The sequence below is a fragment of the Rhinolophus hipposideros genome, assembly GCF_964194185.1.
Source record: "Rhinolophus hipposideros genome assembly, chromosome: 11".
Taxonomy (NCBI): Eukaryota; Metazoa; Chordata; class Mammalia; order Chiroptera; family Rhinolophidae; genus Rhinolophus; species Rhinolophus hipposideros.
In genome coordinates, this window is record NC_138057.1 from 49703091 (window position 1) to 49719381 (window position 16291).

At 45.1% G+C, this 16291-nt stretch overlaps 1 protein-coding gene across 2 annotated transcripts in view; it reads left to right on the top strand.

Annotated features, from left to right (window-relative positions):
• The first annotated feature begins 508 nt into the window (after positions 1-508).
• DAPK1 (death associated protein kinase 1) overlaps positions 509-16291 on the top strand; it is a 169130-nt gene continuing 153347 nt past the window's right edge. The window contains exons 1-2 of one of the 2 annotated variants that reach the window (XM_081066320.1): positions 509-632; positions 1760-1928. In XM_081066320.1, coding sequence (XP_080922446.1) covers positions 1867-1928 — 62 coding nt within the window. In that variant the 5' untranslated portion in view covers positions 509-632; positions 1760-1866. Of the gene's footprint in view, positions 908-1759; positions 1929-16291 lie in introns of both variants that reach the window. The other variant, XM_081066319.1, reaches the window with a different exon arrangement.

Genomic DNA, 16291 nt, shown 5'->3' on the forward strand with positions numbered 1-16291 from the left:
CTAGCCACATTTCAACTCATCCATAGCCAGTATTTTGGGGGGCAGCACACATATACCCTTGGTTTCTGTTGTTTCATTGGGTCTCTGAGACCTCAACCCTTTCTTCTCTGATTGCGCACCTTCTTAAAGTTCAGATACCAACTCAAAACACCTATCCTGGAAAGGAACGCCACCTAATACGGCCCACAACCTCCGTCATGCTCTACGCCATTATCCTGTTTTATTGTCTCAATAGCACTAATATCTTCTAAAATAATTTTGTTTACATCTTATCCATCAGAATGTAAGTTTCACGGGGTCAGGAATTTTTAAAAATCTATTTTGGTCTGGGTGATTTCCCGGTGCAGAGCACAGTCCCGGGCACACAGCCGGCGCTCAAATACTTTTGCAGGACTAAGGAATCGCATTTCTCTGGAACCCCGCCGAAGCGGGCAGCGTCGAGTCGTGTCCCAGGTGGGGCGCCCACGTTGCGCGCGGCTGCGCTCGGTCTCCTAGCTGCGTGGGTGTGGGGTGAGTGGGTGTGTGCGGGCTGCGTGCGGTAGAGCGCGCCAGCGAGCGCGGAGCGCTGAGCAGGGAGGAGCAGCGAGCACCGCTCACAACCCGCAGCGACTGCCCGGCCGGGCAGCTCAGAGGTGGGTGGGCCGTGCCGCCTGCCTGCCCGCGGGGTCCCCATTGGTCGCCAGCAGGCCTCCCTCTGCCCGGAAGCCAGCGAGGAGCTGAGGGGCTGCTCCGACGCCCGATCGGGAGAGCCTGGCTGAGCCGACGCCGGGGCGGACGCGCGGGATCCGCGCCCCTGACTCGCTCCCTTCCGCACTCGCGCCGCCGCCCGGCTGGTCTCCGGCGCTGGCGCCTGCGGTCGGCCTTCGACAGCGCTGCGGAGGGACCCGGGCAGCTCCTGGGCGCCCGGGTGAGTGGCCGCGCGCGGCTCCCCGGCTCCTCCCGGGCCCCGCCGCCTGCTTTTGCTTTCCCGATCGCGGCTCGGCTGGCTTTGCGCCGCCAGCGCCTCGGGCCACCGGGAAGGCCAAAGCCGGGAAACTTGGCTGCGGGAAGAAGTGGGGTTGCAGCCCGATGCGCCCCCAGCCCCGCGGGCCGGGTGGGAACAGGTGGTGCGGGCCGGGCCGGGCGCTTTGTGTCAGGACTCGGAAACCAGCGCAGGCGGCCGCGCCTCCCTCCGCCGCTCCCTTCCCTCTCCTGCTCTCCCGGGCGGCCGCAGCCGGGTCGGCCCGGTAACGGAGCGGGAATCGCCAGGAATGTGCCTCTGGGGACTGTCTGGCTCGAGGGAGGAGAGAGGGTGGCCGCGAAGGTGCGGGAGCCGAAAGGTGGCGCGGGGCTGCACCGCCGCTTCCAGCTGGAGAGGGATGCTTCCAGCGAGGCGCGTGCCTCCCGGGCAAACGCTTCATTCTCGCGCGGCGCCCCCGGAGGTGGGGAGCTGGGTGGGAGTGTGTGCAGAAAAACGGGGGCGGGGAGGCCAGTCACTTCCGGAGCCGGTTCTGATCGATGCAGAAAGCGGTGCTTTGGCAGACGCGGGTCTTGGGGTGTGGTTGTGCCCGGCCCCACATGCGCGCCGTCGATGCGGGGCGGGGGTTGTCCCTGGCCCGGGTTTAACAAAGGGTGCTCCTCTGCACCCGGCGGGAGGGGCAGCTCCGAAGAAGTGGTCTTAAGCGAGCGGATCTTAGTCCTGGGGAGGTCCATTTCCTTTTTGGATTGTAATTGTTTTGGTATTATTGCCATTTTTATTTTATTTTTTATTTTTTTAAAGACTGGAGACTGATGCATGAGGGGCCCACGGAGGCGCAGGAGCGGTGGTGATGGTTTGGGAAGCGGAGCTGAAGTGCGCTGGGCTTTGGTGAGGCGTGCCAGTTTATCATGACCGTGTTCAGGCAGGAAAACGTGGATGATTACTACGACACCGGCGAGGAACTTGGAAGGTACAGGAGGCGCACACTATTGGCTTGTGGGAATGCACAATATTGGGGGTAGTGGGCAGTGAACAAATGCAGCTTGAATCAGGCGTCTCCCTCTTCCAGGAGATGTGCAAATTACAGAGAAGAGTTACTAACCCAGCGAAGGCTAAAGACCAGAAATAAACCACCTACTCCAAGGGGTTGGGGGTGGAGAGGCAATTTCAGGGTTAGATTATGGTGCAAAGTGTATTTATCAAAACCCCTGGACAAGAACAGATTGAACTGACTTCGGTAACTCTTGTCAGCTTTTGCCCTTCCGACGGACGACACAATGAGCAAACGCTAAGATATAATTAGAGTTAGCTCTGATGTGTCATTTAAACAGAACACACACTAATGAATAGGCTTTTAAAATCTTCCTACTTTCCCTCTTTCTGAATTTTCAGAGTAACATGCACAAAAATTGGTAGGTCCTACGGTACATGGATACTTGCCAGACATTGATGTTAGGCTTGGATTTTGAAACTCACTGGAACCAGGAATTTAATTACCCAGTTGGTGTTAGTGGTGGCTTTGGTTTTATTCCCAATGTTAAATTTTTAACAAATCTATGAGCGTCTAGGGGCTATTTGCATTCAGAGCCTGTTCCATTGCTGGAGGAGTTGTGATTCTGAGTGTAAAGTCTTCCAGGTTCTAGGTGAACTAAGGATGATTTATTTGGGGGCATCTACTAAGGGCTAGTTTGGTTTCTTCTGGACTGGGTATTTGACAGGGTGTGTTGAGCTCTGGTCTAACTAGCAGAAAACCCAGTTTTCACATCTGGATTTAAATTCAACATACGGAATTTTACTGCAGTGGGTAAAGTAGGCAAAGGGATCTTTAAACAAACAAAAAAGTATGATTGACTTAGACGTGTATCAAAATATGTATTTTTCCATATACACCTGATGTCCTGATACAAAGCTTCCTTTACTGCATGAAAAGGAAATTCACAAAGACCCACGCCCTAGATTACCTAATGAAAATTACGAAAGTTGAGCTTAGCTAAAATTTTTTATAAGTTCAAGTAATAGTGTAGAATGCAAGCAATTTTTAAAAAGTTACCATAAGAGCATATTTCTGTATATGTTTAGTATTGACTGACAACCTCACTGGCTTAGGAATCGCTTACTATATATTGGAGATTTACCAAATAAGAGAGTTCTCAAAAAATCCTATTTTATAGATACGTTTAAGATTAAGATTTAAGAGTATGCAGTTGAAATATTTGGTTTAACTGGAGTTAAATCACTTTATCCCTGTGGTATTCAGCAAGATGACTGGTATATGAAGTTTTCCTTTGGAAATAGGGGGGGAAAGGTGAAAAAATGTATTTTAATTCTGTTTGTGTAGTATGGCCTGATTATATGAATTCTCTTGTAAAGAGAGATGATTAAATTGGGTGAGGTGATTGCTTTATAGATTAAGTATATTGACTTTATTTTCATTAAGATCTTTTGGTAGAGTTAAAAGAAGGAAAAAAAATATGGCCGTCTGTGACTGGTGCAGGGAATGGAGAGTTTGTGATCTTTATTTTGTGAGGAGGCCCCCTCGGCCTTTGCGCTAGGGGGTGGTTTGCAGATTTGTCCCAGCATTTTGCTTTGCTTTTGACTCTGTCTACATTTTTGTATATAACTTTCTCCCCACTGTGCAAGACTAATTGACACATTGTTTCTTGAATAATTTTTGTGACCTATGCATTTGAAAGAAATGCTCTGAAAAACTGATAGTGGGGAATTTTTTAAATGAAAGTAAACATGCCCACCTAGCTGCTATATCTTTTGATTTTGCCTAAAAATGGCTTAAACAGTTGGTTTTTTTGAAGTGTTTTTCAAGCCCTGTGATTTTTATGTCTGCCTTGGAAATAGCCACTTTCTGAAAACAAGTCCTGACGTAAGATAGACAAATAGGAAAGGTGCTGCTTCATGTGCCACTGGGAGAAGATTGGCAGTGGAGGGGGGAGCTTAGTGGCAGAAAATGAATATGGGCCAATATTTGACACAAAAGCAAGGTTGTTTGTTCTAAGCAGTGCGTTATACACAAGCTAACATCTAGGATTTAAGACTTTATTTACATGCTACATTTAGCAGTTATCTAAATAATACCTACTCACTTACCTTATAAATGTATTGAGACAAAGTCCACAGCTGGAGTAGGAAAGATAGGTTTTTAAACAAGTAGAATACATTATTATTGTTGTTGTTGTTGTTGTTATTTTCTAGGAAAACAGAGTATGTATGTAGGAGGATGAGTGTATGTGTGTGTGTGTGTGTCTGTCTGTCTGTCTGTGTATGATAGTGTGTGTCTGTACGGACTGCCCAGGACTCCTGTGAAAGCTCTCTGTTAACTCTAAGGAACTTTATAAAATGTGATGATTATTGCAGTCGTGGTAGAGCCGTTAGATCACTGCACAGATATCCAAAATCAGCTCTGCAACTTGCTAGCTTTATAACCCTGAACAGGTCACTTACCTTTTCTGACTCTCAGGATCTTCATCTATAAAATGAGAGGCCTGGTGCTTATTTCATGACTGTTGTGAAAATCAAGTAACCTAACCCATGTAAAACTATTTTATCAACTGTAAAGAGTTAAACAAATTTACAGATGTCATCTGCAGGACTATGTTGAGACATGTGGGTGTTCCAGGCAGGCTAATAACTTGGCCGGCAACTCCGTAGTCTTTTAAGTATCTGTTTACCAATTTTGAGAAGAGAGGACTTGTGGGAAAAGGGTCATGGGGAGACCCATTGCTGCCAACACTTGGCCTCTCCACTCTTACTCTGAGGAATGCCACTCTGGCCTGGAACCTGCACACCTTCCGAGTGGAAGCAATCCTTACAGTGAATGAACCATCATCTTTGGAAGGCTGTTTGGTGACCTTTTCTGTTGACTCAGGAGGATCTTTGGGGTCTCACCCTCTGTCCTAGGAGGTAGAATAAAGAGCTGTTTCCATCACATGTAGTGGTCTCTGGGCGTTCTTATAAATGCAGATCCCTCCATCTGCTGTTATACTTGGGTCCTTTTTCTTTTTTAATGCCCCAGGGTGCCTTAGCATCTCGTATCAGTTGGCACTTGGGCAGCTGCAGGCTGGCTTGTCCAACCATCGGGCTCCATTTACTCCCTTGGCTGTGGTTCAGCCTAACCTGTGAGCCTTCTGGGCACCTCTCTGAACACCGCTTTCCTGAGGGCCTGGTCTTCTTCCCTTTTCTGCTGTCTGACCTTACATGATCTTGAGACCTGGCTCCCATCTCCTGGATAAATGCCTCCATGGCGCTCTCTCCCTTTTAGGAGTCAGATGACTTTTGCTTTCTGAAGCACTCCGTTGGTCCATGAGCACAGACTGCCTCGTGCCATGCTCTAGCATCGCTGTGTGTTACTATCATCCTTGTATTGCTCCTTGTAGCCAGCTTGCCAATTCCTTCAGGTGGTCTTTTCTTCTGTAGGGTGTGCAGTATGCTGCGTAATACCAGGCACAGTTAGATCGATGCCTGAATGACTGAATGCAGGTTAGCAGGCGCAATATCGAGACCAGAATGGGGAATTAAGATGCAAATGGTGATGCAGATGCTGACACTGATAGAGAGGCAGTGTGCCGTGTGGTTTGGCCACAACACACTCATTTGGAAAGTGGGGAGACACCTATCTTTGCAGGATGTTGTGAGAATTAGAGACAGTGGATACAAACATCTGACACATAGTCACTGCCTAAGATATTATTTTAATAACCTGTTTTTCCCATCACAACGTTTACCACATTGCGTAGTCATTACTTGATTATCTGCTTTCCCCCCAAGTTGTCACAGGGTTGGACTTGCTCATCGTTTTTATCTCTAATGCCTAATTAGATGCATGACACTTACAAGGTGTTCAATAAATGCTTGCTGATTCAAGGAATGGATTAATATATGGAAAGCACACACACATACACACACATGTATATTATCTTACATGTGTGTATGGCCCTCAATAAATGATGACTCTGGTGGAGATGAACTTAGGACACGAAAGCCTGCAGCTCGTAAAAATAAAAGCTACTTTTGTTTTCGCACTCTCTGTGGCTGAACAGTAATGTGCACAGTAGCCAAAATCTCCAAGCACAAGATCAGTTTAAACAAAATAAGGTGGAACATTAAGTATTTCACATCGCTTTAGATCAGGGGTGTTCAAACTGCGGCAGGCCAACTGCAGCCCCCGATCCATTGTTAATTGGCCCGCAGCAAATTCCAAAAATATATTTAGTTTATTTAAATAAACCAGGTGAGGCAATATGTACTTCACCTCGAGTGAGTGGCCCGGCTGTTTGTGTATTTTACCGCATATGGCCCTTGGTGAAAACCATTGAAAAAAATTTGGACACCCCTGGTTTAGATGGTTGCTGGAAGCTAATAATTCAAATTGAAAGCATTCTCCTATTGGCTTAAAATCCATAGGCATTGTAATTGAAGTAAGGAATGGTGAGAACCCCGCACAGTCCTAGTACGCCTTTCAATTGGTTTACTGTGGATTGCGAGAGTGAGTCCGAAGAATTCAAGGTGTTAGTGAAGATGGAAGGAGGAGAGATTCCCAGTGTGGGAACCACAGGCCCATAAGGTTGACTAGCGATAGCACCCTGTCAGGCTGTGCTGAATGTAATTTTTCTCTCTGCCTTTCTGCTCCCGCAGGCCCTCAGATGTTTCCTCTGATTAGAAAGGCTGCAAAGTTTTAGAGAGATAAAGTTCAAATATGTGTGTTAAAGGTAACAGTCAGTGATTTTTAAATTCTCTTCATACTAATGGTCTCCAAGGATGTGAAAAGAGGACATGATGATGGTAGTGAGTGGCAGTTTGGCTGAATGCTTACTTGCCAGCACTGGGAATGCGACCCTGGACCCTCCGGACAGGCATAAGTTAGGTTTCATGGGGCCAGGAACCTAGAGGATCAAGGTTCTTACTGATGGAGCATTGAGGCTGACTTCTTGGTCCCCTATGCCCTTTTATCCTAAGTGTGTGTCTTTTTTTTTTTTTTCAATATTTTTTAATTTTTCAATCACAGTTGACATACAAGTATTACATTAGTTCCAGGTGTACAACACAATGATTAGACATTTATATAATTTATGAAGTGATCACCCCAATAAATCCAGTACCACCTGACACCATGAAGCTTTTGTCTTACCCAGCCCCTTAGGAACCTAAAGACCCCATAACATTGTCACACCTCTGCTAAGCTGTAAAAATAAGCTTTACAGAGATGGATGCTTAGTAATTCATACAGGGGTTATATCTGGAGAGGAGACATTGTCAGACATGTTCTCTTGTCTCCCAGCAATGCTGTAAGCCCTGAAGGCAGAGGTGGGGTGAGGAGAAGGAGGCCGCCTGGGGAGCCGGGGGTGGGTGAGGCACAAACTTACGTGCTGCTGGATTCCTTTGGACATGGTGTGGTGGTGGGGAAAGGCCTAAGACACGTGAGTGACAAGAATTGTCTGACCTGGCTTCCTGCTGGGAAATGTGTGATAAACGTTCACCCTTTATTCTAGCCAACTGCTAGGTGTACCTCACCTAACTGGGCACTTTCATCTCCCTGGTTAACCTGCGGGCCTGCAATCCTCACTCTCAAAGAGAAAATACTCCGGGAAGTTATTCTCTCTTAGTAGAAACTTATTTTTGATCTGGAGACAAAGAAAACCACCTACTGGTGGGAGGGGAAGGGCTTCTGTGGGTGAAGGGCCACTCAGAAACCCTGAGGCATCTAGACCTACAAGAATCTAGTCCTCCCTTCTTGTTTCATCCAGTCAGTGTTTAGACAAGTCAAATGCCTTTCTCAAGGCAGCTGGTTAGTAGGTAGAAAGAGGTGAACCCAGAACCCCAGGCAGGCTGTCTTACTGTGTTCTCTGTACTACTTACATGATTTGGCAATTTTCCTTTTTTGGAAGCCAAATAAAATTGATATGTAAAAGAGGTGATTTGAGCAGCCATCTAATACCAATCCATTTTAACATCTGTTTTGGAGAAGATGGTTAGGAATAACTGGTAACCATTTCACAGAAGGTTTTCATTTCTACCCCAGCCAGAGGCTGACCCCTTGACCTCCGAACTTGCATGGGCACTTCACTACACACATGACCTTCTTTCCTTTTCCAAATGGCTTGTGCCCCAATTATGAATGGTCATAGTGTGTGGCATGGTCTTACCCAAGTCCCAGAGTTAATAGTTTAGCTTTTTAGAAAGTTCACAGAACACTTTCATTATTATTTAACCTTTGAGTAATGTAATGTGTAAGAGTTTTGGCTCTGCTTGATAGGCTACCCCCAAAATGACAAACAGTTTCTCATTTCATTATGTGGCACTAGTCTGTCTGGTTTAGGGTAGGTGTGTGATTCTTTGAGACTATGTGAAAGGTAATACTTAATTGTTTTGCTTTGGTTTGTTGTGGTAAATTATGAAAACAGAATGCATCGTCTCTCAACCTTGAAGGAGATTATATGGAAGTATAATTATAATAAATCCAATTTATCAACTTTGTCAACATTCTAAATGAATTCCTTTAAATGCAGTTAGGAGAGAGTGGAAGAAAAAAAGATTGGCATTCGGTTTTTCTACGTCATCTAACTAAAATGGGTTTAAAATAGCTTTATCTAACTAGTAAGTCTTTCTTAGGTAAAACAAAAAGTGTGGTTGTACCCCAATTCTAGGTTTAATGTGCGAGGATGGTTTTTACCATGAAAAGGTCTAAAACCTAAGAGTTTGTGTCTTATTTCGATCCCAGTCCAAAACAAAACACAACAAAACAAGTCATGTGCTAGTAACTAATCTCTGGTGATAGCTGACAAGTGCGATCCTTAGTGACTCTTGTTTATCACTTCTTTTTCAGGTGACATTGAGAACTAGTGTGGCTTACAGATCAGACTGTGGTCATTTAAGTATAATGTTGCTTATCTCTGAGAAATGACCATGGGGTTTTCCTCTTATTGTCCTACTGAAATGTTGACATTTCAATTGTGAACTTGAGAAATTTTATTCAATAACCTAATGTATATTCAGAGATATCAAGAGGGGAAAGGGAGGGGGAGAATGTTGTTGATTTTTCCCCCTTTATAAACACATTCTAGTTTGGATGAAAAACATAATGTTTGAACAAATTAATGCTGTAATTGCTGATCTTTGGTGTTTGAAAAGTTTGTGTTGGTAGGGCTTATTGTCAGTCATAAGCCTGATGGGTTTTGGCTGGGAAATTTGGCTCTAAGTGTGAACTTTTTTGGGACATGTTTTATTTTCTGTCAAAACTGTCTGATTATTCTTATTTAGATATAATATGATGAATGGGGCTAGCTTTTAAATATCTCAAGTACAGTTGCTATTGTAAGTTTCACCTTCAAGGAATGAACTGATTTTCATTTTTTTCCCCACTGTTGAATAGTTCTTTCTACATACAGTTCATTGTCAGAAAATGGTACCTTTGAAACTGTGTAAACTTTCCCTTTTTAACCTAAAAAGAGTGGCAGGATTTTTAAGCCTTTACTTTAATCTTCCATGCTCTTGTTCCTGGCCCCTCAGTGTAGAATGTTCCAGTTGAAAAAGCAATGTGGGGAAATATTCAGTCTTTTTTTTTTTTTTGGTCTCATCATGAAAAGGGTTAGATTTTCCTCTGAACGGCCTGTCTGTGTGTCTGCCTAGCAACTCTCCATCTGTCTATGACCAGGCTGTAAATGTGGGCGGGTAGATATGACTTAGGTGTTGCAAGAAAAACTGACTGAGGAGTACACTGGGACAAAGAGGGTGTGGAGTGTCTTGGGACAGAGGAGGTCAGTAGCTAGTAGAGATTCAGTTCTATTGTTTCTGTTCTTTTTTGATAAGTTCTTCTAAATCTGTGTAGAGCTCTTTTTTTTTTTATTTTTTATTTTTGCCCCCATCTGTGGTTTATGGGTAAACAGCGGAAACCTGTATCTCTGGGAAAGTGATGAAAGGCTGCAACCTTTTGAGCATAATATTTCATAGACTGGGAGTTACAAGCTGCTTTGCTTTGCAAAAACAAATCTATGGCACTCTAGGTATAGGGATACTGTAGAGAATAGACTTTTAACAGCTAACTGCTGAAGTTTCAGATGGTGAATTGCACATGGTACACAGAGGACCTGTCCTTAGAAATTTGGTGAGCCAAAAAGTGCTAAGAGGTTATTTGCTATTTCACAAATACTATTTTATTGGTATATAAATCAGTATAATTGAAAGCAGAGCCTGCCAGGGATTTCCACTGTACACGTGGGACGTGAATATAGAAGTTTGTCTTTCCAAATGTTGTCTTTGCCACACGGGGTATCTAGAATCAGCGTGTGCATTGCTTTTAGTGAAGCCAGAAACTTCTACCAAGTGTGTCCTCAGCAGCTCCTCTGGCTTCAGATAATCACTGGTTTGCTCCCTTCTCCACCACAGCATTTGGAGTTAACCTGTTTTCTGGCTGGTTACTCTCCTCTGCAGACCGGAAGTACGGTGGCACCAGCGTGCTCAGAGCCAGGCCTGGTGGACCTAAGGCACTGCTGCTAATGTCACGTTTTGCACGTTGTGCAATCGGAATGAAGTGGAATCCTCACCTGTCATCCTATTTGGTGATGAACCTGTAAAATGACTGCTTGGGGCTCTGTTCTTGGCATTTCTTTGCAGTGTCATTCAAACAAGCTCAGGATAGATGGGAGATATTTCCAGTTTTTCCATTTAGAATTGATGAGGGTTTCCTCTAAGCACCATCATATGTCCCCCCTTACATAGAGCTTCAGGCAGCTGATTCAATTGTTTGGGAGAGGAAGTGAATTAGTACAAATGGAATCATTTCCAGGATGAAGTGTTATCAGTCTGTTTTCCTCCCCACCCTGCCTTTGGCACAGAGAGATAGGAATGCTGGAAAATATAGCCATGGACAGACAAGGTAAGCCTAGTGGCGGTGTGAAAAATCCTTCGGTTTTGCTAAACGGGATTCGGGCACAGAATGAAAATATCCTGTTTTATGAATGTTACTAATTAATGTGGACCATGGTTTGTAGGCCTCATCTTCAGAAGCAACATTTTCTTTAATGCAGATCATGTTTTAAAACTACATTAGAGAGAAGTTATAACCTGGAAAAATGAGAAGCAAATGCCGAATGATCTGGCCAGTCTCAGCCTGCTTTCCCCCAGCATGCCCATCAGGAAGGCTCTCTTTCTTAGTTATGGCATCTCTTAACAATGTGGACTAAGTAACTGGCCACTTTGTATTCTGTTACAGTTGGTTTATGCATGTGATTCTTGGCTCTCCCTATGGATTGCAAGTATTCTGTGAGTAGAGAACATGGCTTTTTGTGTCTTTTGTTGGGTGGGAGTAAGCTAAGCACACAGTAGGCCTTGTTTATTAGCCTTATGAAGATACATATTCAGAAATTAGAATGTGGTTCAGAGCTTTAAACCCAAATCCCTGACTCCACAATGTGCTTACCATTACCTTGGGAAAATCACTTGATTTCTGTGAGACTTGATTTTTCTCATCTTTTAAATGGGGATAATCGTCATACTTGCCCTATAAGATTGTTGTGAGGTGTATGTAATGTGTGTAAAGTGCATGGCCCAGTACCAGGTACACAGTAGGTGCTAAAGGAGTGGTGGCTCTTTAAGAAGACAGGGAGAACAAGAGAGAGCAAGAGGGAGAAAGACTCTATAATATGCTTCTGAATCAATGTGATGGAGTCCTCCCTCTTTTCTGTTCGTTCGTCATTTCCCTGCCTAGGTTCTGGCCTGGACACCCAGGGATGAGGTGGGGTGAGGGCTCGCTTATCCTCAGTTCCATCCTTCCTCTTTCTCCCCATTTCTCTTCTCCCTTTCTTCCCCTCTTGTGTGCAGCCTGCAGGGTGGGCTCATTCTATTAAGTTTACTTTGTTTATGCAATCAGTCCTTGAAGGCGTGCCTGAACCATTCTGGTGGGTTTGGGCTCAGGTCTCGGACTCAAGCCTCAGTTTATGTGCTGGCCTGTCTCCTCAGGCACCTGATAGTATGGCAGATCATTCTTAAGAGTTCCTGAGAAACAAATTAGCTTGGAATTCAAAGGCTGCTGGAGACAGGGCTTAAAGAGATGCCATTTTCACAGCCCACCTGGTCACCACGGGAAGAGGGCCGGAGAAGCTTATGTTAAAGAGGCCCTATTGAGATGGAAAGAGATGCTTTCAGGGAAGCCAGGGCAAGTAAAAACGGCTTGACAGCCAGCCAGGAGTTTGCTGTTCAGTGAGAGAACTGCTCTGAAATGTTCAGAAGGATGGTCTTCCTGGCACTGTTAGGAGCCTGAGATGTCAGCCCGTAAATTCATGTTTTAATAGGGTGTATTTTAAATTTAATTTCCTGAAAAGTTGCTTTCATTTTTTCCAGCTGCTTTTTAAGTTAAAAACCATCTTAAGCAGCCAAATAAGACCCTAGGAATTTGATCAGAGACACAAATCACTAATTTTTGTAATGGATCTTTATGGAGAAAGGAGCTGAAATGAGTGTATGGGCCCCTGAGCTCCTGACCAAGATGAGCTTGCTACAGAATGCAAGACATACGGCCGATCTGAGCCTCCATTCATTGCTGACACATAACTATTTAAGATGTGAAAATGAGTGTTTGGCCAAGCCAAAATTACCCGTGCCAAGAAAAGCCTATTAGGTTGGTGGCTGAAAGGCTGAATTGTTAGGATTTACTTAATGGCAAGGCTCTGCCAGCTGTTGTAAGTGCCCACTTATACGTTCGAGTGCCTGTCCTTGTTCCCCGGGACTGGGGTCTCGTTTGTTCAAGAAACATGGCTGCCACAGGAGAGACCCCTTTAAAAGGATGCGTCCTTCTTTGGGCCCATTGAGTGGATATCTTTAGTTGATACAAGTAACATTAGACGCTCACAAATTTGAAAAGGAAAACGCCTGGAAATTGGGTCTATGAGATGAATTCAAGCCAACTATCTGGGAGTGACGATGTTAAACTATAAACAGCCAATACAAATAGACTGTTAAACAAAACTATCATGGGAACCCTAGTATTTGTCTATCATTTGTTCATTCATCCAGGATTGGTTGGACATCTGAATGATATGGTACTTTGCTGAGGTGTTGGACAGGACTCTACATGTTAACAAGTTTCTAGTATGGTAGACGGACTTGCCACAACCAACAATAATGGAAAGCCTAAATAAGAAGTGAGAGAAACCAAGTATGAAAAACTGTTTGGAGTTCAAGCAAGGGGAGTTTGTTCATTTATTCACTCATTCATTCAGATTCTTGTGGGGACATAAAGATGTAAGCAGGTGGGTGTAAGAGTGGCTATGTGTGTGTGTGTCTCTACCCATATATTCTCTAGAAGAAACTGGAAATAAGACATGAAGAAGGAGACAAGGAAACTAAGACTTACTGGGAACCCATTCTAGACCAAGGGCTGGCGGTAGGACTTGTCCTCCACTTTTCACAGATGAGAAAAATGAGGTTCGGAAAGACATCAGCCTTAGATAATGTGTTTAAAATGGTGGTGGCAACCGTTGGACACCCAAAATGTTAAGACCTGTGTGGAAATTGGGCAATAGGTGGTGCAGTTAATTTTGTATCTTGTTCCTCTGTCATTGTCTTGGGAAGGAAAATTTAAAGAATTTTAAAACGTTTAGCACAGTGCCTGGCTCATACAATGTGTTCAATACATGTTTCCTTCCTTCTTTCCTCGAAACCAGGGGTTCTCAGCCTCAGCACTACTGACAGTTCGGTCAGGATAACTTTGTGGTGGGGGTCCCATGCACTGGAGGATGTTTAGCGGGATCCCTGGCTTCTGCCCATTGAATTTCAGTGATATTCTCTCCCAGTTGTGACAACCAAAATGTTTCCAGACATTGCTAAACGTCTGTTGAGGGGCACCTCTGACCCAGTGAGAACCCCTGGGCTAGTGGTTCAAGACAGGGAAGTGTTGACTAATGGGGCTGGAGTTGGAGCTGGTAGTAAGCAAGGAGGATACTGTACCCAGTGAGAAAGAAAAGGCCCCCGAAAGAGGTATTGACCTTGGGTGTCTAGAGCTAGGGAAGGAAGAGAGCTGGTGTGAGCAAAAAGACTGGGGCAGTTGCTACTTTAGTCTGGTTTTTATGTGTAGTCCCAAGAGGGGACGGGTCTACTGTGTCCCAGGGGCCCAGGGTGGGACTGACCAGGAGTAAGACCTAGAGCCTCTACTGGTCAGACTTCCGGACCCATGGCTAACGTTGCAGTTTCCGCCGAGCCCTGCCCTGCTGAGCAGAACATGCTGCTGTGATCATGGCTCAGAGCCGGTTCCCATCACTGCCTGACCTCGGTCCACCCCGTTCTTTCCCAGGGCTGGCACTTCGCTGCCGTCTTGATGAATCTGATTTTAACCTGCTTTAATAACTGTGCTTTTTTTTTTTTTCCTTTTCGTGCTGATTCCTAATTTTTAGTCAAAGCTAAATAACTCCTTACTTTTTATTCTCTTTTCATTTTCTTAGGCTCCCAGTTTCTGCCTTTACAGCAGGCTAGATAGTATAGCATGTTCTGTGACCATGGGGAGCCCGCATAGCTTGGTTACTGCCTCAGATCTTCCCTCCTCCTAGGCTTTATAAAGTAAAAGGTCAGGTCTAGGGACCCCTGCAGGAGATGTGAAGAATTCTTTCTGCTTTGTCTCCCAGCTCCTGAGGAGGGGCACTTGTGTGGAAGTCAACTGGGGGAAGCTTGTCAGTGGAGGAGGGCGTGACAGGGCAGGGGCCGATTTGGAGGGCACCTGGGATAGGGAAATTCGTCAGTCGGGGTGCTGCCAGGAAAGCATCTGTCCTCAATAGTCCAGGTGAAGGTTATAGGATGGCCAAATAAGCACTGCCCGGGGACCCCATACCATGACGAGGGCTGGCCTGGAGCCACTGAGAAGGTCCCCCAGCTCCTGCCACTTCAGGGGAGAAACACCCACCCCTCCCTTCCTGCCCTCCGATCTCCCTCCAGTGGTTCCCATTAGCCAGCTGCAGGGGCCAGGGTGGGCAGTCTCCTGGTCGGTTAGAGAAGAGTGAAGAACAGATTGGTGGGGGGTGGCCATAGACAGACAGAGGAGAAGGAGAATCACCAGGAAAGGGATGTCCACTAGTGACAGTAGGGAAATGGTGCTGGGCGTGCTATGCACCTGTTCCCTTCTATTGATGCACGTGACCCGAATCTGCACTATCGATACGCAGGGTCCTCCTCTCTACTCTGAATACTGGCTTTATATTCCATTTCCCCAGGAAGTCATCCAGCAGTTAGACCCTCTACATTGCATTGCTGGTGCCCTGTGTGTGTGTGTGTGTGTGTGTGTGTGTGTGTGTGTGTGTGTTCCCTAGATTTAAGCTCTTTAAAGTGTCATAATTCTTTTGTTCCCAGCATCTTGGAAGGAGAAGGCATTCCAGAAATATCTGTTGTCTGGTGATCAATTCCTGTAATTGGTCATAATCACAAAATTCTGAAAGGAAAGACTAACCATAGTTCCTATGACTTTTAAAGGTGGACAAGTAATCATTAAAAATTTCCTTAAGACGCATAGTATGTTTTCATCCTTGGACTAGCCCCAAGAGGTAACAGCTCCACAAAGGTACACTCTGTTAGCTGAAGAGTAGGATATGGACAAAATGGTTATGTCCTTTCCACTGTAGCATGTTGATGGTTTCTCCAAATTCCGTTGGCATTTCGTACCATGTTACTTACTCTTGGTGTCATATGTATTTTAAAATTTTAATATGGGGGAGCGGGTGAGGTGAGTCTAGTGGGAGTAAAATGTGGTTGACACCTTTCCAATTACCGAAGGGTACACCAGGTACTGATCTGTCCCACATCACCGCTAGCGTTGTTTTTAGAGGAAGCAGCATCCATCTGTCCCTAGCCTGTGAACACAGCCTCTCTACAGCATAGCTGTTTGCCCTGGAATATTTGCAACTTAAAAGCGAAAACCTAAGGGAGTTGATGTTAAACTTTTTTGGAACTGGCAGTCTCCCTGCTGTCAGTCAATTCTGTCAGATTTGCTCTCTTGTTTTTATGATGCTTGCTTGAAAATTCGGGCTTCAAAAAGGAAAAAAGAGTCTTAAGATAGAATTAACTTCTTCCCCAGTAAGTTTTAATTGATTCTAGGACATGTAGAAAGGTGTATGATATGTTCTGAAAGGATAGAATCTAATTAAGGTTTTAATTTAGTTCTATGGGAAGGAAGTACTTGGAGTTGTACCCAGAGAGAACAGAGGGTTCCAGTGGAATTGTGTAAACGGGTTGATGGGAAAATAGGCTTCTGCAGCTGAAGGTTTGGGAGCATTGCCAGCCTTACAACAAGGTGTCAATTGGCCTCCCTGTACTCCTGGAGCAAGTGAAGGAAGCAACTGCCAGGTG